Source organism: Sprattus sprattus, assembly GCF_963457725.1.
Source record: "Sprattus sprattus genome assembly, chromosome: 3".
Classification (NCBI taxonomy): domain Eukaryota; kingdom Metazoa; phylum Chordata; class Actinopteri; order Clupeiformes; family Clupeidae; genus Sprattus; species Sprattus sprattus.
The window spans coordinates 42,209,704-42,236,035 of NC_137922.1; the positions used below are offsets into that span (position 1 = coordinate 42,209,704).

The 26,332-nt window shown below is 43.2% G+C and overlaps 1 protein-coding gene and 1 long non-coding RNA gene across 2 annotated transcripts; both read right to left on the reverse strand.

Annotated features, from left to right (window-relative positions):
- Nucleotides 1-297: 297 nt before the first annotated feature.
- radil2b (Ras association and DIL domains 2b) lies at nucleotides 298-24,142 on the reverse strand (the record flags this gene model as incomplete). Its single annotated transcript, XM_080835499.1, has 14 exons — nucleotides 298-446; nucleotides 759-1,155; nucleotides 1,498-1,676; nucleotides 2,180-2,324; nucleotides 4,429-4,601; nucleotides 4,781-5,000; nucleotides 10,608-10,720; nucleotides 11,081-11,292; nucleotides 11,459-11,496; nucleotides 11,667-12,350; nucleotides 14,528-14,901; nucleotides 15,452-15,684; nucleotides 16,725-17,045; nucleotides 23,928-24,142. The coding sequence occupies 14 exons, from the start codon at nucleotides 24,140-24,142 to the stop codon at nucleotides 298-300; spliced, it is 3,453 nt and encodes a 1,150-aa protein (XP_080691625.1).
- Nucleotides 24,143-24,804: 662 nt separating this feature from the next.
- LOC308362021 lies at nucleotides 24,805-26,332 on the reverse strand. Its single transcript, XR_013968567.1, has 4 exons — nucleotides 26,248-26,332; nucleotides 25,372-25,410; nucleotides 24,972-25,085; nucleotides 24,805-24,875 (listed from the first exon to the last, which is right to left on the reverse strand). It is a non-coding gene; the product is annotated as an uncharacterized lncRNA (long non-coding RNA).

Here is a 26,332-nt window from a genome sequence, read left to right on the forward strand (position 1 = left end):
AGGACATAAAACACCAGGCCCTAGTAACAAGAACAGTGTTATGGTGTCACACAGTGCAGGTCTCAGTCTGGACAAAAACCCTAACTTACCCCATCTAACTACACACTATACAACTGTTTCCATGTTCAGTTAAGAGTCCTTAAATGTATGTTCGAGGGCTGTTTTAAAACAATGGTGAAAAATGAGTCTGTGGGAAATAACTCTGAAAACTGATCCGTGGAAAATATCTTGGGTTTAACCATTCAGATCAAAAACCCGTTCAATTTCGAGAGGGAGGAAAAAAAGAGGAAAGCATCATCACTCATTTGCACACTCAACTGTTCCATTCACAAGGGCGAGGCCCAGCCCACACACTCCCCTCTGCAGCTGCACTGAGAACACCTCCTCCTCGTCTTCATCTTCGTCCTCTCCCTCCTCCTCCTCATCCTCCACCTTCTTAGCAGTGGCTGCACATCAAACAATTATTCACAAACAGTAACATTTCAGATGCCACAGAGAAATTACCAACTTTTTAAAGCATAGTATGTTTGGCAAAAAAAATCAGACATGCTTCATTGTTTCTAGCATTCTGCATTCTGTGGCTTTACTTCACAAAGCCAGAGAGGACAGTGGAAAAATTAGATGTCTTCTGAGAAATGTTACCATAAAACCTTATGTTACCATAAACCAGCTGATGCTTTCTCTTTCATACATGCAGAATATTGTTTGTACAGATGTGATCCAGACCTCGGCGAAGAGCAGCAACTGAATGTCATTACCTTTCAAGTGTTTGCCTGTGCTGTGGTTGTGGCCGGCATTTCGGCGCTGTAGATCATTCTCCTCTTGGCGATCTGCCTCCACCTCCGCCGCCGCCTCTGCCTCCGTCTCAGTCAGCCCGAGCCTCTGGGGCGTGCTGGGCGGGGTGAGCCAGCACACCGGGTCCGACGCCAGACCCTGACTGCTGCAGCTGAGGTTCTCCTCAGCATTCTGGACCTCCGCGCTCATCCGCTTCTGGTTCAGAGGGGCATCGCAAGAGCCAAGCTCAGCAGAGACCGCTGCATCCGGTGATGAGTTGTGGTGTTGGGGCAGCACAATCTCCGCCTGCCCTACCTCCAGCTGGGCCATGGGAAGAGACTCCATCTTGGTGACCTTAGCCTCCATGGGCACTACAGTGTCCTATACAGGACAAACACAGCGGCTCAATTTACATGGACATTTGTTCATTTAGCTGATGCTTTACCCAACGTACAGTACAATATATTAGATTATTAATATACAGTACAATAAACAGCACAATATGAATATATATACAATATACAGTACAAACTATGACATTATTAATATATAGATTACTATTCATCAGTATGTCTGTTCCATGGGTCCCATGACCTTGGTGTTGTTAGCACCTAGCACCTCTACCAGTTGAGCTAAAGGACAGCATTTTTCATCAGCTCTGTTACTGACACTGACACGCATATGGATGACTGTGGAGACGAACTGCCACTGGCTGGTGAGTACCTGCGGGAGCCCGGGGTTCATCGCCATACCACCAGGAGGGAGGTTGTTGATGAACTCTTGCAGTAAGTTGACCTGCGCCGTCAGCCTGACGTCTCGGACGGGCCTCCTCAGCTCCAGCTCGAACCCGCTGCAGGGCAGCACCAGGGGCGGGTGGTTGTCCAGACTCTCCAGGATGTCAACTGTGAAATAGGGGTGGTGTGGAGAGAGGAGAGTAGATCCATCAAGGACACCGTAAGCATGTCAGTGTTGTTTACTCTCATCACAATCTAATTTAATTTACCACACATGCATTTAGATGCCTTTATCTGTAATGCTGTATCTCTGTGGACTGCCTTCTATGTATGGTACTGTTAAATGCACATCAGTTCACTTATTCACATCAGTGTGTCTGCACTTTGAGTTGATCAATTCTGCTCTAAAGTAGTATGACCGCAGGCACACAGAAAGAAAGCACACAGAAAAGAAGAAAGCACAGCTCCATCTAACACATAGTTTTCACGAGAGCACCAGCTGCTTTTGAATCCAATCTCCAGCCTAGGCGTATAGCTTCCTCCGCACAGTGACTAGGCATGTTAGACAAGGGACAGAGGACCATCTATCTGCAGCTGAGCTCTTCTGAGCACCTTTCATGAGATGAAACGGCAGACATGAAAGCCTCCCATAAAGACTAATGGAGCCTGACCGGTTGTGAAGGCGGCGTGGGCCTCGGACGCACAGGGGGTCCAGGCGAAGGGGCCAGTCCTGCCGGGGCTGTACTCCCTCAACATGTGGTGGAGTTGTGCGGGGCTCAGCTGGGCAAACTCCATCCGCAGGGAGCGCCAGGTGTCCTAAGAAGAGACACACACACACAGACAGACAGATTGGTCTCTGATCCAAAGATACTGTGGTAAGGAAGTGTGTTGAAGTGTGGTGGCAACAGGCCTCAAGGCTATGTTGGCATGAAGCAAATTGAGGATAAGATGTGAATCAGTCAGATGAGGAGGTAAACATTCGATCACTCCGTATCAATCCATGTCATAATCATAATCATCACGTGGGAGTACACAATGACCTCCACCCACACAATGATGAAACAGGTTGTTTATCAGGTGGTGATTCACACAAAACGGGGCTTATTTGCGCACACAGTTAATTACAGAACAGATTAGAAAACATAATTATAATAATAATCATAATCATTAAAAAAAAAATGTTTTTGCTAATGGCCTTGTGTGTTTTTATTTTGAATACCAGTCTCTATTTGTCTCTGTGTAAGAAATTGAATCAATAATTGAAAAAAGATTTCAAAAGTTTGAGGCGAACAGTAATGTTTTCACGGTGATGGTATGATGGTCAGGGGGGATGGAGGCATTATGGGTCTGATGATCCCACTAATGGAAATGGACAGAGCGAGCGGGAAAGAAGGAAACGTCCTCCTCAAATGTTCCATTTCAGTCCTCGCATGAGTCATCAGGCAATATCCCCCCCCCCCTTCTCTCTCTCTCTCTCCCCAGCCCAGAGGAAAATAGGAAATTAAGCCTGGGAACAATGGTATTTTATCACATATTATTGTCTTAATTAGAAAAGCTCCAGCCTAATGTTGTGTTACGGGTGGTGAGACGTCACGAAAGCACTGTGGCCACGGCTGACCCCCTGGTTTTTCTTCTTTCTTTCTTTTTTTTTATACGGGAAACAATAACAAGAGGAGGGAAAATCATTGTTTTTGTTCATCAAAGATAATAGAGTTTGGGGTACAACTATGCATTGGGCATTAAGCCTGATAATCTGTCCTCTATTCCTGTCGAGATGTAACAAGCCTGGCTGGACTTCTCGTGTATTAATGCATGATAAATGAACCAAACCTTGTCGGAGTTACAGCAATAGTTTAACAAAACATACCTTTAAAATAAAATCAACGGGTACCTTATCCAATCAGGATGAGCTATGCCATCTGGAAAAACATAATGTACAGAAAAGGAAAAGGACTACAAGAAGAATGCCGCACATAATGGCAAACATAACACAGTAACATCATGTAACTCCAACATCCATGAAAGCATCTTTGTGTCCCAGTGCCTTAATCCCTTTGATAGACCATACTTCCTGTAGATCATTCCTAAGGAGCACGCCAGCAAGCTCTTGATGTGTCCAGAGATAGCTGAGTGAGGGGGGGCCCTTGCAAAAAAAAAACGTTTAAAGGACAGGAAATCTGCAATTTCACTAATCTCCTACATACTGCGGACCCAAACGCCTTCGGAAGAGCAGCAGCGGTGGTGGAGCATTCTTTCCGGTTTTTGGCTTTCGGAATTCCTGCATGTTGATGCTGAAACAATAACATCTGGAGAGTGATGCATGTTACTGTCTATCGGACTTTGAAGTTGTCTCTTGTCCGTATCAGCTGGACTGTTTGGAAAATAGTGTGTGTTTTCCACCCGAGAGCCTCGGAGGGAATTGCAGTCGAGGCCAGACAAAAACCATGACTGCACACAAGTGCTTTGAGGAGGTTACTGTATACCTTTTGATTATTCCAAACACCCGCTGCACTCCTTGTCTCTTGTCTGTGAGGCCCCTCTAATTCTTAACCTTCATTGTGTATGTTTTAAAGGATATCTTTACATGGTATTTCCTGTTCTGTCTCCCTAATGCATAGAGGAAATAATTGTAGAGCACTTTCACCTCCTCAAAAGTCCACACTGAAGCCCTGGTTTTAAACACGCCATGGGACGCAGAGGTAGAGGCAACGAATATATGAGGATAGAAAAAAGGATATTAGAAGAGAGGAAAGATTGAAGGAGGAGGAAGAAAAGAAAGGAAGCCAGAGAGGTGAAAAGAGGAGCACGTTTCGGTGCACTTTCACCTCCTCAAAAGCCCAGACTGAAGAGGAGATGAAGAGAGAGAGGAGAGAATCCGGAGGGGGAAAAGAGGAGAGGAGCAGATGCTAAAGAGGCTAACCTGCAGGAGATGTTCCTTGGGCGTGGCCAGGAGGTTGACTGCTGTGGAGAGCTTATTGAGGCAGCCAAGAGCCAGTTCTCCCAGTTCTACTCCATGGGCCCAGTCCATGAGCAGGTCCAGGTTCGCTCGGATCTGGACCCCACGGGACCACTGGTAAAACGTTCCTCCAGAACCTGCACAAGGAGACAAGTACTCTGAAGTGAATGACATTTCAAAAAAACTGTTTGCAGAAGTGTATATAGAACTGTGCCTTTTCAGAGCTTCCAATCAGAGCTTTTCTGTCACAACTCATCTACCTTCAAATTACATTCCTAAAGAAAAAAAGCCCCCTCTCGGGTCTCCTGAGACATACCCCTCTCCATCAGTAGGTTGAACAGAAATGCATTGATGAAGAAGAAGAGGTAGGCGAGCAGCTGAGAGCCAATCTCCCAGTGCACCTGGAAGTCCTTCACTAGTTGTAGCGCCCTCTTGAGGACGTCCAGGAGACTGCTGATGTCTTCAGGCACGAGAAGCTGGCCACTCTCTGAGAAAGGGTGGCTGTCCAATACGCTAGGTAGTAAAGGGTAAAGCACCTGATCAAAAAAGGGAAAAGAGAACGTTTTGTGAGTAAGAAGAGGTTTTTTTTTTACTTGGTTTGTTTGGCAGTACAGAACAGTAGAATAATTAAATGTCTGGACGTCCAGAAAATAGACACTTCTAGAGCAACTTTTCTCCACATGACAGCTTCGGCTTGTAAGGTTCTTTGAATGAAAAGGGGTCTTTCATGCTAAACACACAACAAGAGAGAGAGAGAGAGAGAGAATTTCACAAATAGGTGTCTGTCAGAACACTAGTTCATCCAGTTTCGTTTTTCAAATACTGAATATGGGACACGGAAATAGCTTGGTAAACAGTAAAAACAAATACAGGGCCAAAATTCCCTATGAGCTATGTAATGGAAGCCAATGGACATATGTTGACTGTCTTTGTTGAGGGTATTGTACTGTAGAATGAGTTATCAGCTAGCAGACAGGGCGTAAGAGCTCTGCTGTCTGTTACTCCTCCCCTGAGGGGCCTAGCAGAGGATGGTCTGATGCGGTGTTCATGAAGAATGCCTCTGATAAGATTACATAACTCATGCCACTTTCTCTCTCTCTCCCCCGGAACCCCTCCCCCCCCCCACCCCTCTCCTGATAGGTAGTTTACCACTCCGCACCCCTCCCCCCTCTCTCTCTCTCCCGATAGGTAGTGTTCCCCTCCAGCCCCTGAGAAAAGGATGCATTTGCTTCTGTCATCTCCATCACAGTGCATCCATCTCTCAGAGTTCATGTCCTGCATGTAGCCTGACATGGACTGTGTATCAGGATTTGTCCAGCGGTGAATGCAATCGCAGGAGAGACAGGTTTAAATTGAGGACAAATAGACAGACAGGCAGACAGAGAGAGAGAGAGAGAGAGAGAGAGAGAGAGAGAGAGAGAGAGAGAGAGAGAGAGAGAGAGAGAGAGAAAGAGAGAGAGGGGCAGACAACACCAGGGCACACACAATATAGCCAAACAGACAGCAAGTACTCTGAGCGTTGAGGAAAGGTTTTAAAGGGCAACATCAAGTCATCAGACATGACATAAAAGCATTTTAGACGTAAACATCCAATTCCATCCAATGTTTTAGCTAGTAAAGTGAGTAAAGTGTGGTTTTTAGGTGGTTTTTAGGTTTTTGAGTAATTACACAAATAGCTTTCATCACTAGCTCCATCACTGAAAGGCTTCCTTTAGTTGCAACTCTGCAAACCTGAGTGAACACACTCTTGATTAGCTGAAGACACCTGATTTAACTAACCAACAACATTACCATTAAACTGCCTTCACTCAGAGGGCTTACAGCAGGGATAGATGGGTGATATGCAGTGGTCTGTGTGTGTGTGTGTGTGTATGTGTGTCCGTGTGTGTGTGTGTGTGTGTGTGTGTGTGTGTGTGTGTGGTTGTGCGTGAGTTCAGTTGCAGAATTCCCCTCTGGAGACCCTTCTTCACAAAAGGCACATGCAACTCACCTCTGAAAATAGTGATCTGTGCGAAATGCAGAGACCATATCATGCATATGCACACACCAGCCATAAACATGTGGAGGTCAGAGAGACAAGTATGGCTCCGTGAGAGACCCTGTCTGTGCCGACCCCATTTGGGCAACCCCCGTCTGTCTCCTTCTTAAGGGTCCTTTATGTCCCGCGTGCCAAGTCACGACAACACCAGCTTTGTTCGAGATAATTCCACCCTGGACAGCGACTTCCAACCCCCCACACTTGGCACCCATCACCCATACCAGCATGTGTGCATGTGTGTGTGTGTGTGTGTGTGTGTGTGTGTGTGTGTGTGTGTGTGTGTGTGTGTGTGTGTCTGTGTATGTGTGTCTGTGTGTGTCTGAGAGTACCAGCTCTGTGACCATCACAACCTTACCAAGCTTCACTTTTTACGCCCCTTTCATTTTAGCCGTGTATCTAACATGCGTGATGATATGGCTAAATATGTTGGCTAAAGTGCCAGCGCTGTGACAGAATAAGACTCTTAACTGTGCTTACAGCACTCATTCTGGGCTGTCTCTGTTCTCCTTCACAGACCAGCTCAAATTCATGTAGGAGACTGTGCCTGGGAGTGGGAACATGTTGCATAAACTATATCAATCTGCCACATGTTCAGTGCCTGTCCTCCTTTTTTAATGGAAGGCCAAAGAGCTTCTGTTGAATTATCAGTGGTACAATCAGCACACGTGTGTGTAACTTTGCTCTTCTGGGAATCAAAAACCAACAAAAACACCCAATCATGTTTTTTTTATATATACTGTATGTTCCTGGCAGGTGTTTCCTTTTCTGATAGATAGGATGGTCCGACAAATCCCCCCCATCGTTTCGTGATCTCGATTTTTGTTATCTTAGCTTTTCAAACAAAAACTAGTTTCAATACTGTTGTTTGTTTTGTTTTTAACTGAAAAGTTAAATGGGGGAAAAAAAACCCTCACTTTTGAAAACATGGTTGAATGTATTTTCATGAGGGCAGCCAAAAACAAGGAGCGGCATTCAGTTTAAATTGTCCGCCATGGCCCTAAAAACACACTCCCCCCAAAACACACTCCGCTCAACCAATCTGTTGAATAAACAACCTTGTTCGGCCATCTCTACAGCCTCTTTCTTCAGTCACCTTTCTAAAGCTGGGCCCACACGGAGTAAAGATACAACCTCAAAAACCTCCTACTAAGTCTTTGAAGGCTCAAGAACACACTCTAACTTCTGCTCTTTCATAACATAACCACCATTTCAAAAACCAATAGGCATTTGCTACTCTCCTATGAATTTCCAACAAATGATCTATCAGTCTTGCTCAATCCATTCAATGGTCAAACACATGGCATACTATTTGGAATTAGCAAGCTATATAATCTATAAGAATCAGTGTCTTCAAGTAACATACGTACATAGCAGAGAGAAAGCATTTCTTCTCTGCTCATGCAACTGCCACTGAACCAATCTGTGAGTACAAGCTAATGCCTTACGCCTCACCTCCCTCCTTCTCTGTAACCAGTGCTTCACCTCGTTGCCTGCGGCATGGCTTAAAGGGTTATTACAAGTAGACTCAGTTATGAAAGGAGGAAGGAGACAGTGGAGACCCAAGAACTCATAGTCGTCACAGCATGCAGAAAGAAATCAGTTGCATGTTTTGAAGGTAGGAGCTGAGAGATAACTGTTGGACATGCCACAAGAAGGAGTAGACCATGTAAGCCAAATATGGTTATTAAGAAGTCCAAATATTATTTTGGGGCTGAATCCTGATATCACTTATCTCTAACTTAATATGTAAACCTGTATGTTAACGTAAGTGTCTGTGTATGGTAAGCACTGAGGTCTTAAGCAAATATTTTTTCACTTCTAGTTAAACAGCTAATATGAATTTGCTAACTTCAGAAGAATTACTCTCAAAGCAAATCCTTAAGCAGTAAATCATCTTAGAAGAAGGTGCGATCTGACAAGGCGAATGAATCATGACTGGCAAAAGACATCCCCTCACACAGTTGAATGGATTGTCGGGGGAGCTCTGAATGAACAAACCTAAATACTCGCCCGATGGATTTATACACAGGGTCTTACATCCAGCTATTAAAGTGGTGGTTTTCTCATGGCCAGCTGTCAGACAATGCAACCATTTACTTGAGGAGTATTGAAAACAGACGGCAGTACAGACACGGCACGAAACCACAACTACCAAAACCCATTGCAGAACCACAACATAATACCGCTGCCACTGCCGCCCATTCTACCGCAGTGAAACTGAATCACTCAATGGCCTGATTTCATAATATCCACCTAGGCAGTTTTTCCCCACCGGAGGAAATGAATGGGAGGTGGGATTTTGTGCAATAGCAGATGCAGAATCTGCAGAGCAAAATGAGCGTGTTTGAAATCCATTGTGAATTACACCACAGGAGTGATGTGATTAGAATTCATAATGCTTATTTCCCATAGTCAAAAGAGAAAGTACTCTTGATTACTCTTCAAAGAGAATGAACAACAGTTCATTCATTAGGAAATACATCCTAAGGCTGACGAATCAACTTTTAACTCCTTATGAGTCCTCATCTTGTGTGTTTCTGTGACCAATATTACCAAATTCAGACCACACACTGAGCCAGTGTGTTCATTCTGGCAAAAATAACTTACTTTTTTTTTTAAACCTATAGTGTAAAATAAAAGTTTGGCCTTGTCACTTTCACATTCAACAGAACTTACTACAAGCTTAGCACCTAAAAAGACAAAAAAAACTGTCATATTAAAGGGAGTGCAGCCAGTTTTTCTGAAATGTTTAAGATCTGGTTCTGGGCTGTGATTTCTATGGGTTTGAACAGCGTTGGGCTCTGGGCTGATGCTGAGTTCACTGGCCTATTCCGCACGGAGTGGTCTCTAGTGCTGATGAATATCCAGTGTTCTAAACACGCTACATGACTCACTTGAGTGAGACCACCATACCACCAGAAACATTGGCAGAAATATCTAGTTGGGAATAACCAGTTAGGGATTGTGTTTGAATCATTGTGTGTGTGTGTGTCCAGCAGGCCCTAATTAAATGTGATTTAGGCCAGTTAACTTTCCACCGGCAGTGCCTGACGGTGACACTGACCCACTACCACTAGGGACCAGACAGAGATGCCTCTCTTTCCAAATCCACTTCCTTCCTGGGCAGGAAACAGACAAGAATGCCCCCATCTGAACAAAGACAGATCTGAACATATGGCTAATATCCAATATGGACACCGGGTACAGGTCTGCGTCACTATCTCCATCCCCTCCTGGCGCGAGTGTTGTTATCATCGCCACCAGGATTGTGCTACTGCTTGGGCCAATCCCAATTAACCCCTCATGTGTACTGACTGAGTGCATTGTTCCCGTTGTTTTCACCCACGATTGTATTCAGGTTTGCTGAATTCTTTGCAATTTCATCAAAAGCGTGTGTAACAGAGTTAACAATAATTTTTCTTTACCTGACACCTCTGTATATGTATATTGGTAAGTGTATATTGGTTAACAGAACACTGTGTTTTGTACCAGATAAAACTCTTGTGGTGTGTGATACCATTTATTATATCTTATCTCCGCTGTTTTTGAACAGTTAATGCTCACTGCATAAACAGAGTTCATTGTGGGACTTTTTAAAGGGAGCACAGTTTTTAGTGTACTAAGACGCCTTTGGAAATGGGACAGCCATTAAAATGGTAGATTTCCTAGTGGGTCCACTGCCTAGGGAGCCCGGGAGCACATTGAGACAGAACTCCACACTCATCAGGAGCCACATCAGAACAACTTGGTCGCTGAGAAAGATCTGAGTTTCCTTTGGCTAGTCTTATATTTAGTTATGTTCGGCTCGGCGAGACCATATGTCTCGCAACCGAAACCCCTGTCCCTCGTCTTTAACGTCAGAGAGACTGCCTGGACAGCGTCTGGACAGCGTCTGGACAGCGATAGCCTCGCACTGGGTGGGATCCACACCAGAAACCAGTCGGACTCTACTTCTACGGCAAATATTCTTGTACATAGGAAAAAAAGGATCAATGAAACTTAGCATTCATATAATACAAGTCCCGAACGAGGAACATGTATATCTAACAGTGCTTATAAATCCCTGTTTGAAGAAACTGGATTGTGGGTGAATTGTCAGACTGACCTTGGTGATGTAATACACACACTGCTGGAACGTAAACATAATGACCTCCTCAAGGACCGTCATCGCCTCCTCGCTGGCTGGACGCACAGCAGACAGATGCATCTCCAGCAGGGCTGTATCATCACAACCAAACCGAGCAGACACAGACATTCATATTAATGACCTTCATCCGTAATTTAACATCCCCTCACAGCATAGCAGAATGTTTTCAAATGTATTTCAAATAGAGAACATTTGTGGATAAGAAATTTGGCACAAGGTTAAATTAAGGTATTGGTGAACATATTTGGAATTCAGAATTCAGTGTTGATAACGTTGTTCTATGGAAAAGCATACATTCAATTTGAAATAACCCACAGCAAATAAACATTCTACACATACACTGTACATCCAGACAAAAACATGTAACATGAGGCATACTGGACAGGTCTTCACAACAGTAACTCTAATGGAAAGGATTTGCAAGGCTTCACCAATATGCTCCTCGTCGTGTCCTTCCTCCCTGCTATAATCCAGCTCCTCGTCCGGTGTCAGGCCATGCAGGAGCCGAGGCACTTCCTGTTGGATGAAATGGAGCAGCTCGATCGAGTTTGCCATCCACAGGACCAGTGGCTGCAGACCTGGGACCAGTTTGTCAATGGTCAGTGGCTGCAGCTCTTCTAGGTTTTGACAGCCACCACTGGCCCTGAAACAACAGGTCCAGAAGACGGGTTTTTCGTTGGTTCAATCTGTTGTTGTATATTAATTCAGTAGTGCTTCTTAAGGTCAATACGAAACAAATGAAAGCTGCAAAAATATAGAAATAGAAAAATCCCTAACAACTAGGAGAGATAATGATCTCTGTGTCTCACATTTCTGGCTGGATGGCAGCAAGCTCCTTTGCACATTGCTGTAATGAGGCAAATGAGAGGATTATGGTTAAAAGAAAGAAGATTGACATAAATAATAACTAAATAATAACAGACTAGCCTTAGTTGACCATGAATGCCTATATCTATGAAACAATACTAAGAGTGTGTGTGTGTGTGTTGAGGGGGGGGAGTAGAAGCTTACACCTACCCATACTGTTGTCTGGACCTCACTGGCGATGCGTAGCAGTAGTTTTCGGAGGGTGGCTGTGTTGAAGTGCACGGCCGACCGCTGGAGACAGAGGCACAGTAGGAGGGCCGGCGTCAGTTTGGGCTCTCCACCACGTTGGGCCGCCACAGTGGTGAAAATCTCCCTCAGAATGCTCTCCTCTTGCTCTGGGTCGTAGACTAAGGAGAGCTCCTGGTCCTCAGCGCTCATCAGGCATGGAAGGAGACGGACTCTGGAGGTGATCGTCCCAGACGAGACACAGCTGTTGCAGAGGGGCTCTGCTAGCGGAGACCCGGGCATCTGTACCGGGATCAGTTCAGAGTAGGGCAGGCTCTCGGAAGCTGTGGGATCTTTGAACATGAAAAGGTAGTACTCGCCCAGGCCTAGGAGGTCTCCGTTGTGCAGTAAGGTTTCCTGAGTTATGCTAATGCCGTTCCTCTTGACCAGCGCTCCCTGGGAGGGCTTTAGGGAGGTAGCGTAAGCCCCTTTGTCGCTCTCCTGGTGTGAGGATTCAGGCCTCATGTGATGGATGCCGCAGTGCTGAGGCTTGATGTCTGGGGCCCAGAGTAAAACGTCTACTGTCGGCGACTCCTTCTCACCAATAGCTAGTTTGGTACTGAGGCCGAATACAGTTCTTTCCCCGTTAATCGGATAAATGATAAAGTCCTGGGCGGAGAAACAATTTGGACAATGTGAAAAAGATTGAACCGGTTAAACAGCAGACATTTATTTCACTGGATTTAAAAGTTTAATCATTTCTAAACAGTTTAAGATATTAGGCTACCCGGACATTGATCCATGACTGATTCAGAGGACCGACGACGCTAAATAACAGAGACAGCCACTCACGACTGTTCCTGATTATTATTTCAACGCAGTGCTGAGGTGCCTGTCTGGAACCAGCTGAATGGAATCAGTGTTCGGAGAAACCCGGGCGCAAAGTTTTGAAGTGCCGTTCACTTGAGATCTAGCTTACATGCTCCAAAAATGCAAGCGGGCACAAGGATTGAGAAAGCGCCAAACATTGTTCCTGCATGGACGTATCCAGGTTACACATGTCACGGTCCAGGTTTAATTTCACAGGGCATGCTGGTATGTGTCTACTGCCGTTTACAACAGGCGTGTTCACACAAGGCACTGTGCAGAGAGCCAGCACTGGCATCCCCGCAGGAGATTCTGTGGGCCGGTCCACAGGAACCTGAGCAGTACCCAGAGATCAGTCTGGAACCTCCGGGGAGGAACCAAATTCCTTTGTTAAGGCCTGGAGTTCCCCTCCTTTCCATTGTATCTACTATGGGAAGTTGTTAGCCGTTAGCTTCTGTTAAATTAGTCCCAGAGACTGAAGCGTGTACCCCTACAGGGGTGTGCCAGCACCATAAGGTCAACAAGACTCCGGCCAATTTTTTATTAGTCATTCGAAAAAATTTAAGCCCACATGTGGTGCTCCCTGGGATAACCTTATAGGGTGGACCCGGTGGGTCAGATGAATCAACAGATGACAGGACGACCTCCAACAATAATATCACGTTCATCATGAAGACTGATGAAACAGTAATTTAGTTAAGGTTACAGGAATGTGTTGATATGCTTGAGTGACTGGTGCATATTATTTTTAAGCTTTGCTGTTTTCTGTCTCTTCCCATTTTGAAATATGATGGCATACAATATGTGTTTGTGGAGGTCTACCTCATAGTACTGTAATGAGAGCGACATGCTTGGTACTATTTTTATTTTTTATTTTTTTAAATACAAAAGCATGTCTGTTCAATATTAAACAATACAGCTCTTCTAGATCATTCTTGTTAAATATATAACTTTTTTGGTCAAATAAAAAAATCTGGAGGTTAACAAATGTGTTCCGTCAGTGGTATTCCAGGTCAGGCAAGTCATGGCTCATGGTGTGTGTATGTGTGTGTGTGCGTGTGTGCATGTGTGTGCGCGTGTGTTTGGGTGAGTGTGTGTGGGTGTGTATGCGCGCGTGTGTGTTTGCGTGGGTGAGTGTGTGTGTGTGTGCGTGTGTGTATGCTGCTGATCACTCATTGGTCAGTGCTAATCTGCCAGGAAACAAGCCCACCCTCTGAGTGGGGTGCCCTGGACACACCACTTCCTGGACTGTGTTTTTACCCAGCTTATTTCTGCACACATGGGCATTTTCAGGAGATTTGAACCACCCCCACCCACCTCACATTCTCTCTCTCTCTCTCTCTGTTTCAAATAGGATCAGGATGATGTGCACATACTGTAAGAGAGTCTTTTCTGGACTCACTACCATGTACACGGCATACTACAAAAGAATTGGTGATACTATTTGGTGATTTTTATAGAAATTAAATAGAATTGAAGAAGTAATAACAACCTATGTTGTCTCCTTAACTGCAAAAGTATTTAAATTCTACAGCTTTTGCCTGTCTAACAGGAACAAATCTGGATATTACATGAATTTAGCGGACTGTATCCATCTCGACTCGGATGTTTTGCGATAAGTGGAGTTTAAAGCCTGGCTTAGACTGCCGTGAGCCCAGATAGGAGCGAAATGTTATCACTCACGGCCATATGGCAGCTTTGAAAACCAGCAGTCCATCTTTTTCCCCCCGGTTATCTGAGTGTTGCCATTGTCACAATATGGAGCATTGATAAAAATCTTCACACCAGAAATTCCAAACCATCAGAAGCACTATTGTTTGTTGGTACTGAAAGTGACAGTCAAGGAGGAGGCAGAGAAGGAGAGCGAGCGAGAGAGAGAGAGAGAGAGAGAGAGAGAGTGAGAGAGCTCAAGGAAATAATGGATGAAGGGAGGGAGAGAAAGACAGAGAGGTAAAGGTATAGAGCAGGTCTGTCCTTACCTGTCTGGGGCTGTAACCCTGTAGAAGTAGGAAGTATGGGAAGTCGAAAGGCGGGTGAATGGAGTACTGTGTACCGTTGTCGTCACTGCTCTCCGTCTCCTCGCGCTCGTGACCGGGACAGTAGGCGGCTTTGTAGGCCTCCACCCCAGCACCAGCACCCTGCAACGGGCTGCTCTCCCCCGGGGATGCTTCGAACCCAGGGCTGTTGGGGCCGCTCTCGAGCCTGGGGTCCTCTGCCACGATGTTGGCCTCGCTCCGGCTCCTCCACAGCCCCATGGCACTGTCCGTCTGGCTCCGGTGCCTCGTCATCTCCAGGAAGACGGACTTACCCCGTGAGCGGGTCTTCTGCAGCTTACGAGCCTGGGCATTGAGGCCTCAAGACAAGAGAAGGAAAAAAAACACTGAACATTTCCAGCAGGCAGAGCTGGACATGTAATTGTGTTGTAACATCCAGCCCTTTTGGTTTTGAATGCCTCTTGTCTGAAGTGCAGACTTTAATAACAGTGACCATGTTTCAAGCCACAAAATTCATTTTAGCTTGAGGCTTGCTCTACCCTGTTGACCCATATGCAACACAGAGCACTGGAGGAAACTGTAAGTGAGTTTTTCCTTAAGAGGCGGTCAAGCAGTGCCAAAGTCAACAGGGGCATGAGGACAACAGTGAGCAGGGAGTAAACAATGCTGGGAAGACTAACCATCAGAGGCAGGTTGGTTGGTTGACATGAAAAAAAACAAGATATCTTGTTCAATGCTTATGTAAACTTAAGAACCTATCGTCAATAAATAAATATTGTGTGAGCTCAGAAGGCAGCAAGCATGAAGCATGTCTTGCACTCAGAGGGCTTCAAGAAATGTTGTTGTTTATTGTTGTTGTTGTTGTTGTTGTTGTTGGTGGTGGTGGCGTTTCCATTCATCTTATCTTACCTGCGGTGACAGTGTCCTTCTCTTTGGAAGTTCTCTCCTCCACACTGGCGCGCTTCTGGATCTCAAAGCGCCGCGCGTAGCCTTCCTTGGGTTTCCATAACGACTGCAGCAGAAGCGGCTTCTCATTGTCACCTACGACTCGAAGGCACTCTGCTCTCCACTGATGGTTCCCAACGCAGCCAATCACGTCACAGAGCACGTATGCATCAGCGTCCTCCTTGCTCAGACAGTATCTAAGTGATGAGAGCATAAAATGGGGTAGTGTTGACTCAGTTGTGCTCAATTAGCAAACCTATTTCTAATACAAGACATGAACTGCTAAAATAAGGTATTGGCTTGAATAAAGCATTCACATAAAACTTGAGTGGGAACAGCTGTACTTGATCATATTGTTTCATTCACTGGCAAGTAAAGCTATTATATTCAGATATAGAATTGTCAGCTGGTATTTCTCAGAAAGGCATGCATTACTCATTGCAGTTACAAAATCCTCTTCCTTGTGTTCAGAACCAGCATTCTACCATTTTCCTGGAAATTCTTTTTGAAGTTTTTCACTTCATATATCAAGTCAAGACACAACAAATCAAACCCACCCAGTCAGTCAACAACTTATAAATACATAAACAATGGCGAGGCCTGGATATTATGTGCCCGAATGTGCTAGTCTCTCTCTGGAGTCTTTCATATAGTGAATAATACAGGCTATTAAAAAAACAAAGGCAGCCCCTATAAATCCAGTCTGATATGATTTCCTCTGTTGCCTGCTTACCAAAGGGAAAAAAAATTGTCAGACCATTCCTATTTTATATCTGGTCACATGGCCTGAAAAGAAGGGAAGAATCCCGAGTCTGGGATGTATGGTTTCTGCCAGTATGGTTAGCTATCCCAGAGGAATTTCTCATAGTTATGCTGGAATTTTCACCATTTCAGCATCACATTGAGGCTTGTGCCCAAATACATTTAAAGTCTCTGTCCGGAGCACGGTGGTTGTTCCTCTGTTGTTTTTCTTTCCACCAGAATTCTATTAAACGCCATCCAAGAATAAATCTCATGGCTTTTTTTTCTGGACATTTGAAACAATTTGGTTTGTGTTCAATTGAAAGACAGTCAGGGAATGGTTTCCCCTACATCTAATAGCTACATTGTGAGTTCAGTATATCATCTCAGTGCTGAAAAAACTCAACTGTAACAAACACATGCTGAGGGAACATGGTAGAGAAATGCATTCCACTGAAATGTGAAAACAAATTCATGATCCAGCAATGGGTCTCACCTCTCGAGTGCCTCTTTGACCAGCTCCCTGGCACTGGAGTGGGTCGTGGCCAGCACGCTTTTATAGTTGGCCCCCTCGCAAATCTCATTGCCAAAAATCTTCAGAATGCCCGGCGCCGTCACGTGATTGGACAGCTCAGAAGGGTCCTCGGCCACCAGGTTCTCCTCCCCGGCCGCAGCGGCCATGCTGTCCCCCCGGACCAACGTGGAGACGCTACGGCTGAACACGGCCGACAGGCGGTGGCGGTGCTGGCGGATCCTGCTCTTGGCCGGCTGCCGCTGACCCGTGTTCTCCCCTGATCTGCTGCTGCAGGAGCTGGACCTGCTGAGACAGGGAGTGTGGGTGGCTGGGTGGCTGAAAGGGGGGAGCCCTCTGATGCTAATTGAGCCGGTCCCACTGACAGTAATGCCAGCCGACTCACCCCCACACACACAAAGTATTCCACACGGCTTGCCTCGCCTCACGCTACTTCTAGCAGAACTGCAACTAAAGCCTGAGTCTTTTAAAAAGGAAGACAATGCGACTGGAACTTTTTTTAATGAAGTAATAAAACTGAGACAGTACTTTTTAAAACATGTGCGCTTTTGTGCCTTGCTGTGCTCGCTCTCTAAATAAATCAAAGAATAAACTCAAGATTATTTCTGAACAATCCAGTAATCTTCTTACCACTTAGCTCAGAGGGACAAGAGCCCTTTTTTCTTTTCTTAAACCCCCTTCATTCTTGTGTCACTGAATTAGTTAAAACTCTTTCCCCTTCAAAGTGAAAATTCATGAATGCTTTTCTAAGTTCCTCTTTTATTCTGTATATTGTCATGAAAATGGTGAACAAACCAGTACACACACACTGCCTTGACACTTTTAACTCTAAAGTAGAATAGAATTTACTAGCTAGCCCATGGGTCGGCAATCTTAAACAATGAGGTCGGAGATTATAATGTTCTACTGTGGCTGTTACAAGACTGCAACAAGTTAAACAGCCAGACAGGTTTGAGGGTTGGAATATGGTTATGTTGCCCCCTTCATCAACCACAAAAATGTTTTATTGTGATGGTGTAGACTTATTAACTATCTTATCTTATCTGTCTATATATCTTATCAACTGAACCGGGAAAGTTTTAATACAACAATTATAAATGACACTGTTATTTTATGAATGTATCATAGCTTGCCTGATTTCTAGATTCCCCTTTAACATTCTGGAATCCATGATCGTATCGTCTGTAATATTGACTCCTAAAACTAAAATCCAATCCATTATTTTCTGTTCTAAGAAAAGTGAGATATTTTGAATGTTTATGTTTCTGGCACTAATAGACAAAAATGTTTGCTGTATATTTTATTCTGAGATAAAATGTAAGGAACTATAGTTTGTGGATGTTGCAGCTGTACACTGATAGGGTGTGAAGCAGTACCTGTGAGTTACGCTCTGTGGTTTTGCAACCTGTCTAGTGAATATGAGGATTAGTGTTAAGTGACTTAATAAAAGATACAGAATATTTTGTGCTAAATATATGCATTTGGTGAAATTTGCAAGTATACACAAGAAACAATATGAGCTTCATTGCATAGCTGTACTTTGTATTTATTAATAGTTTTATAAAATATGCATAAAAAATAGGATTATTAGTTGAAGGCAAGAATATGTTTTAAAACATACTAAATGTAGAGTATTGACACGTATAACAGACATGGGTATACACTTTTATAATAATAGCTTAAATACAGCCGAAAGCAGCGATCATTGGGGTCCAAGCAGATTGTGTAAACTGCCCCAAGTAGTGAAAGGTTGAATAATTTGACCATGTAACTATGACCATCTGAATTCTCTAAATGTGACGTAAGGATCTAAAGACAAATTTAATTTAGAAAAAAGACCAAACCATGTGAGAGGAACAGAGGAAAGCATGCACCTTGTTGTAGTGTCATGTCACATTATGTCTGATTTGTTGGGTAAAAAGCTTCTTTATGCCATTATGAATGAGTGTACAAAATCGCTAGCCTGACGATGTCATACTCATAATTCTAGTCAGAATATGAGTCTGATACTGCTCCATTGAGCTGTGATTATGGGGCGTGTTTCAACAAACCAGGAAAGAAAATGCCTCTTTGCTCAATTGGATACCTACAACCAATCAGAGCAACATAGTATGACCATCTGATACATTAAACTGTTACCGGATCCCGTAGGAAGGACGGCAAAAACATCTTTCCGATCGTCAAATGCCTTAATCGCGTTTCTCTGTTCCTCTTTCAAAATGAATGTGCTGTCAATATCTGTGAGATATGCATGCTCACCACCATCTTGGTACGATTTTGAATCTACCGTTAATTCAACTCAAGCCATCTGTCCATCATCATATAAAGCCCGCCCTGACAATTTGATTGGCTAGATCCGTTTCGGATCTGTGATAATTTCTCCCCAACAGAGCAGTGCCAGACCGAACTTCCAGACCAAAAATGTTTTGGGCGGGGTTCGGACTGGTATCCAGGCTACAAAATCGCATTAAGTTTGGCCATTCACACAGGTATTGGCAACTGAAATGGTATTGGTAGCCATTTTTTTTACGGTTTTCGAGCTATTGCTCAAAAAGTGCTTTAACCCTACCACACTACAGGGGGCGCTAGCACAAAGAGAAATGCACACCTAGGGACACAAATCTCATAGTCCATAGGTGAGCTACAACCACACCAAGTTCTGTGTGGATTGGAAAAATTTTAGCAGACCTATGATATCGTTGAAAAAAAGTACAGAAGAAGAAGAGTGAAAAAAAAATCTGACAGACACTTTATGACTGCCCTGCATGGTCATAATACAATGGCATCAAAAAGTAATTCCAACATGTATATTACATATAATTTTGTTTCCTTTCCAAGAGACTTTGACTTAGCGTGAGAATTCTTAAGGACTGGGTCAGGTGTCCACTAGATGCTGCTAGTTTGAACCAGCAATCTGTGATTAGAGAGGTAATTGTAACAGCTTGTTGAGATCAGACATTGTTATCAAGCTCAGTGGAGATCCTGCGAAAAATCCTTCCTAAAGATTTCCCATTTCCTATATGTGGAGTCTTTGTAGTTACAAGTGAAAATGCATTTCTCATAACATCACAATTTTCACTAAAAAAAAGTCTTTGCAATGTTCTATGAGTGACTGTACCAGATCAGTCCAAGTTCAGGTGGGTGATGAAACTTTCTCTATCACATTTATAGAACATGTTCAACTACGTTTCGTTTTTAAGAACTTGTATTGCTTAAAAAAAATCAAAAAGTTAAAACTGATCAAAAGCATCGGTGGGCATATTTGGAAAGATCCCAGATTACACTAAAATCTTCAAATTGATTTCATTGTGAGTCCTCAAGAGTAATTTTTTGATTTAAAAAGCTTAGACTATACACGATGTGGAAACGCATTACTCACTGTATTGATCCACTGCTTTGATTTCTTCCAATCTTCCCAAAACTGAGTTTGCGAAGGCTCACAGGTGAAACAACCGCTGCCTTGGATGCTCCCAAGATTCGTCCCTCTGAGGTCATGCTTTGGATCGGAGTGGCCTTCTCCCCACGAAGGTGCCGCTACTTTCTCGCTGGTAGGTAACACCTTGTTGCGACTGAAAAGAGTTCTGCTAACCTAACGCATTCCTACATTTCATGAGGATACACTGTGATGCTGTGTGCACATCACGTCGTTACACTAGGAAACGATATACTTTATAATCTGAGTGCTCCACTCCTGAAGCTTACTATCAAATCTGCCATTGACATGCACGGGTGCTCGTGTATTTTCAAAACCCTGAAAACTTGACATTCCACGCCTCATATTTGGTAATGACGTAGCCTACCTGAGTGTTACGTTACACTACCTCGGAGGATGTCTCTGAGTGAGAATTTACATCAGTCACGGTTCTCTATTGAACTGCATAGAAATCCGGCGCGTCAGTAAATTGGAAGAACTCCGGTGCGCTGTAGAGTGAAACTTCAAGACAAAGACAAAATTCTGTCCCAGTATGGAAGAGGTGTTTTGCTCTTCCCACAGGCGGACTAATCATTCACAGAGTGTTGCGGTTATGCCACACTCCCTCTAAAATATGTGAAACAGCTGGTTAACTTTACGTCAACACAGCTTATATTGCACGGGGGAGTTTGACTTCTGTCTCCCTATACAATGTCACTGAAACTTTGTAAAATACTCCCCCTTGTGGTCAGTGCTTTATTAATCAACTAATTGTCTTTAACCTTTGATAAGAATACTTCTGAACATCATTTATTCATTGATTATCATGTGAAAACCTTGAAAATTGTACTTGAACAAAAAACGTTGATAGGCCTTCTCAGAAGTCTTAATGTTCAGTTTAGGTTATATTTTCATTATGATATGTTATACATGTATTTTTATATATATATATTCCCATGATATGTCTATTGGACGAGATTTTTTGTTTACTAATGCTTAAACCTAGAGATACAGATGTAAACAAGCACAGGCCGTTTGTTGTCACTTCATTTACCTGTGACACACTCCTCAAACAGCAAATGGCTTTAAATCAAATACTACCATGCAAACTGGTCACAAATGGTGCCAATGCCATTGATGGTGCTACATTTTTTTTTTTTTTACTTATTGTTTATTGATCCAAGACAGTTAACACAAGACAATCCAAATAAAATAGTTATAGTTACATTAACATCCATGACAGCCACTGAAAAAGGAAAACTCCTCAGCACACATATATCAATACATATAAAACAAAAGAAAATAAATAAATACAAATTCTGGGATAACAAGAAAGGGGGGGGGGGTATGGCATGTTGGGATGGTAGGCTTCAGCCAATTGACAGTGGTTTATTTTGTTGCTGCCGCCAGGATAATTTGCAAAAGATAGAGATTGTCTCTGCATTCAAAACCCTCAGGGACAACTCCCAAAAAAGCAGTTAATGGATCCTGTGGTATTTGTATTTTAAAAATATCATACAGGGCTAAGTAGATATCATCCCAGTATTTCTTCAGTTTCTGACAGGACCAGAAGGTGTGGATGAAAATTGTGTTTCCCCACAATTCCTCCAACAGCCAGTGGTGGCTGATGTTACACTCCTCCCTGTTATATTTGGTGTCCCAAAATTCTCTCGAACTGTTAGATCAGGTAACCCAATGTGCCTCTGAACAAATTTCCTCCCATGTTTCTTGTGCGCTCAGTTTCCCATTTCATTTTTATATACAGTGTGTTATGTGCGTCCATACTCATGAGATTATTGTAAAGACCAGAAATAGTTACACAAAATACCGAGTTGTACTCTAATAAAATACTGTTCTATTGCAAATGGTGTGACATCTTTAACTTTGCAGTACAAGGAAAACTTAATGTGGTGGGCAGAATGATAATGAAACTGAAAAAAACATTGCTTATCAGCTAAAATGGCCATTTTGAATTGTTTTGACCTGTGGTGAGATAACATCGACCTGAAAGGACAATGCAGTGTAATCAAAGTCAATTTAAACAAACAGACTAGTTTGTAATTGACCAGAACTGACACGCTTCCCATTACAGACAGCTAGTGGACCAATTAACTTCTCAAGTCCAGTATCCACGGTGGCCCCCAGAGGGCGTGTAAAGATTGTAGAAAAACCTGCAGCTTGTAAACACTCTCAAGGTTACCAAAGCACTGCACCTTTATCTGTCCCCAGTTGTGCAGAGCCCTGGAAATTACTACTATTGCAATATTTATCATTTAGTACATGTCCTTATCCAGAGCGATTTAGAGTGAACTAATTGCACGGATAGCAATCCAAGGGTAAATTGCCTTGCTCAGAATTAAAACTCACCATATTCCAGAGTTCTATTTGGAACCTCAATCCCTAACCACTACGACCACCACCGCCCCTGAAATAGAGATTTCTCTTTACCTTTCACAGTAACCTCCATGTTAAGACGCAAACAAGACACTTCAGATATGCCAAGTATGTTTAGGTTTATTGTTATTATGATTTTCTGTATATAATCGTCCATTGAAAAAAAAGAAGAGGTTTATTCATGCAACGTCCTGAAAGTAGTACAGTTACTAATGGAAAGGGATCAGTTAGTAAATACAAGGTCCACATGCTTAGGTACTAATGGCAATCTTCTTGTTTTGTTTCACATAGCCTTTTACTTTTTCTTTTATCTTTCACTTTATGAATGAGTCAATCTGAAACCTATAAACTGTAAATACACAGCTCTGGAAAAAATTAAAGACCATAACAAAAATGTCAGTTTCTCTGGTTTTCCTATATATATAATTATATATAATTGGCATATATTCCAAAAATATTGTCATTTAGAATATGTATTTGCAGAAAATGAGAAGAGGTCAAAATAACAAGATGCTTCGTTTTCAGACCTCGTTTAATGCAAAGAAAAGTTAACATTCATTTTCAAACACAATATCAATGTTTTAACTTAGAAAGAGTTCAAAAATCTTTGGTGGAATAACCCTAATTTTCAATCACAGCCGACTCTTGGCATCCCCTCCACCAATCTCTCAAATTGCTGTTAAGTTCTCTCCTAGAATAACCTTGTATGTGGCTTGATTTATACGTCCTTCACAAAGACAAATCTACCCGATTGCTGCCTTGCTCAAACACCCCCAGTTCATCACCGATCCTCCACAAATTCCACAGTGGGTGCGAGACACTGGGTTGAAGGCCTTTCCCGGTCTTTATCTAACCAGCTGACGGGCAAGGCTGAAAGCCGGAGACATCAGAGAAGATGACTTTACGGCAGTCCTCGATGGCCCTTAGTCTTTCACAAACCTCAACCTGTCTCATCCTCCACTTTCATTGGAAAATAGTTTTTTTCTGGCTTTGCACAATTTCAGGCTTTCCCTTAGGAGCCTGTTTGAAATCGTACTTGATACGCAGTTCAACCTGCAGTTGCCGCTTGCCATTCTTTTTGTAGGTCACTTGATGTCATGCTACGGTTGTTGAGCGACAACTGAATGAGTCAGCAATCCCCGATGTCCGCTGCTTTACCTTGTTCTTATAAACCGCCATCTTTGAAATGTTAAGCATGGAAGCAACCTGCCGCTCTCTGTATCCCTCTGCCAGTAAAGCAAGACCTGAACCCTTCTTTTCCCAATTTGTTTGGAATTTGGGAGAAATATTGTCAGTAGTTTATAGAATAGAATGAAAATGTTTACTCAAATCATTTTACTTAAACACATATACCTACCCACACAGCAAAAGGACACCGCAGCGGATCCGCCGCGGAGGTGTCGCGGGTTCCGCAACGGACCCGCGAAACAGACCCGTATCGGGGTCCACTTGCACAGTCTAACAGATCCGGTACGGAGGCGGTAGTGGAGCCCGCATTGGCTCCGCACTGTATCCGGTCCGCATCCGTGCTTACCTCGAGGACCCGCCGTGGCTCCGCACTGAATTCGGTCCGCATCCGTGCATACCTCGCGGACCCGCCGTGGCTCCGCACTGTATCCGGTCCGCATCCGTGCATACCTCGCGGACCCGTGGTGGCACTGCACTGAATCCGATCCGCATCCGCGCTTAACACCTTATTACCTCCGCGGAGGTGGAGGTATATTGTACATATTCTTTTGTTTAGTAGCCTAGCCTACATTCATTGTGAGATTATGTCAAAACCTATTCCTAGAGAACCCTGTAGCCTAATGTAGATAATGAAAGTAGGAATATTTGTTTATATTATACCCTCATCTTCAAACAGCATCGAAATAGCCTATATTTAGTGCTATATAATAATAATAATAATAGTAATAATAATAATAATAGGCCTAGGATGTTGCAGACATCAAATAGCTTGCCTATTCAACTTCAATGAAATGCTGCGCCACAAACAGTCTAAGTTGTCTCCTTATTCTACTTTGCCCTGTTTCTACAATTTGCATTATATCTGTCCATAAGCACAGCTTAACTATCATAAAATGAATAACTGATGAATGACGAGAAGTGCAATAAAAAAGTTTATTCAACAGTTGATTTAGTCAGGCGATTCGATTTAATAGGCTATTCCGTGTGTGGGGACTCAAGTGCGGACGGCACGGCACGTCTTCTCGTGGCCCGATCCCCAGTCAGATTGAACCACCTTATAATGTGTCGCGTGACCTCAGCCTCCGTAGCGGACCGTGTCAGAGCGTTTTTTCTGACTGCACCTGTAATCAAACAGACAGATTGTATGTTTATGAAAACAAAAAAAGACGACTTACACATAAAACATTCCCAAATCAACACTACACTAGATAACTCACATGGTTACAACACATTAGGCGGGTCCTGTCCCAAGTGTAACCGGTGGCTTGTTCACTCTGCGTTGTGTTGTGCTGGCAAGCGGACACACGACTCTGTTTTGAATATTTATTGTTCTGGAAGACAGCAGTTGACAAGGCAGTGAGAATCCTACCCTCTTCCTTAGAATTAAGAGACAGGGCATACAACCACACAGGCCACGAACAGCAAATACAAACTTAACAGTCTGCCCTCAAAAAGTCCTTCACGAAAACTCGCGAACTTCCGTTACACAAGGCTAGGGGAGTAGCCTAGCCCCACACCAAAACCATACCATAAATGCTAGCGAAACCTAGCATGACAAGCTAACTAAACAAAATGAGTGTACAAACAAATAGGAATATAAACGAAACAATGACACACCTGGAAGACAGCAGTTGACAAGGCACTGAGAATCCTAACCTACAATAAATAACAATAGCATACATAAATATCAATACATTACAATGCTAGTCATTACCAACCTCTTAGCCCCCAAGTTAACTAGCCACAGGCTTATCCTATACCATGTGACAATAGTAAACTAAAACTAATATATAATATGCAACGAATTAAACAAGTCACCACCACAATAATAATGTATAAGTGTAGACCCTGGACCCTCCTGTGTGATCGGCCCCTAAGTAATCTGCTGTCCATCTCGCTTGAAAGACACGCAATGCGGGGCGCATTAAATCGCCGCCAGATGCATCTAGATTATAATGCTAATTCCCTCGAGTGAATACGCTAAAATTGTAGCCTAACTACTACTACCATAGCATACAAGCTCATTGACTAATATTCACCCTACTTTATTGACCGAAAAACCAGTACAAGCGAAATTATCAGCTTGATGTATAGTTTGCATTGCAAACGTGAACATTAACACATTCACTAGCAATAACTTGCAAAATGTTGCAATCGCACCTAGCAGCTACATGCCGCTACCATAGGCTACATATGAGTAACTCATTAAAACAGACCAGACCTAATAACAATGTGTTTTTTTTAATCACTCTACCATAACATATTCTGCCGAAATTGCTATCCCATTTTAAATAATTGCTATCCCATTTTAAATCAAATAGCTTCAGCCTCACATGATCATCACATCAGCTAATAGTCTGATGCATAAATGGTATGATACAATATCAAACAATATTATTTACACAGCATTAATATACATGATGATTAAAAAAAAACACAAAGGAAAATGTTTACTGTGAATCTCGCAATATATCAATAAATCAATACACTTACTTAAGAGGGCTCAGCTCAATGGTATAGGCTACTTCAAAGAAAATCTGGAAGCAATGAGAGGCGGCAAATAAAAATTCCACTGATA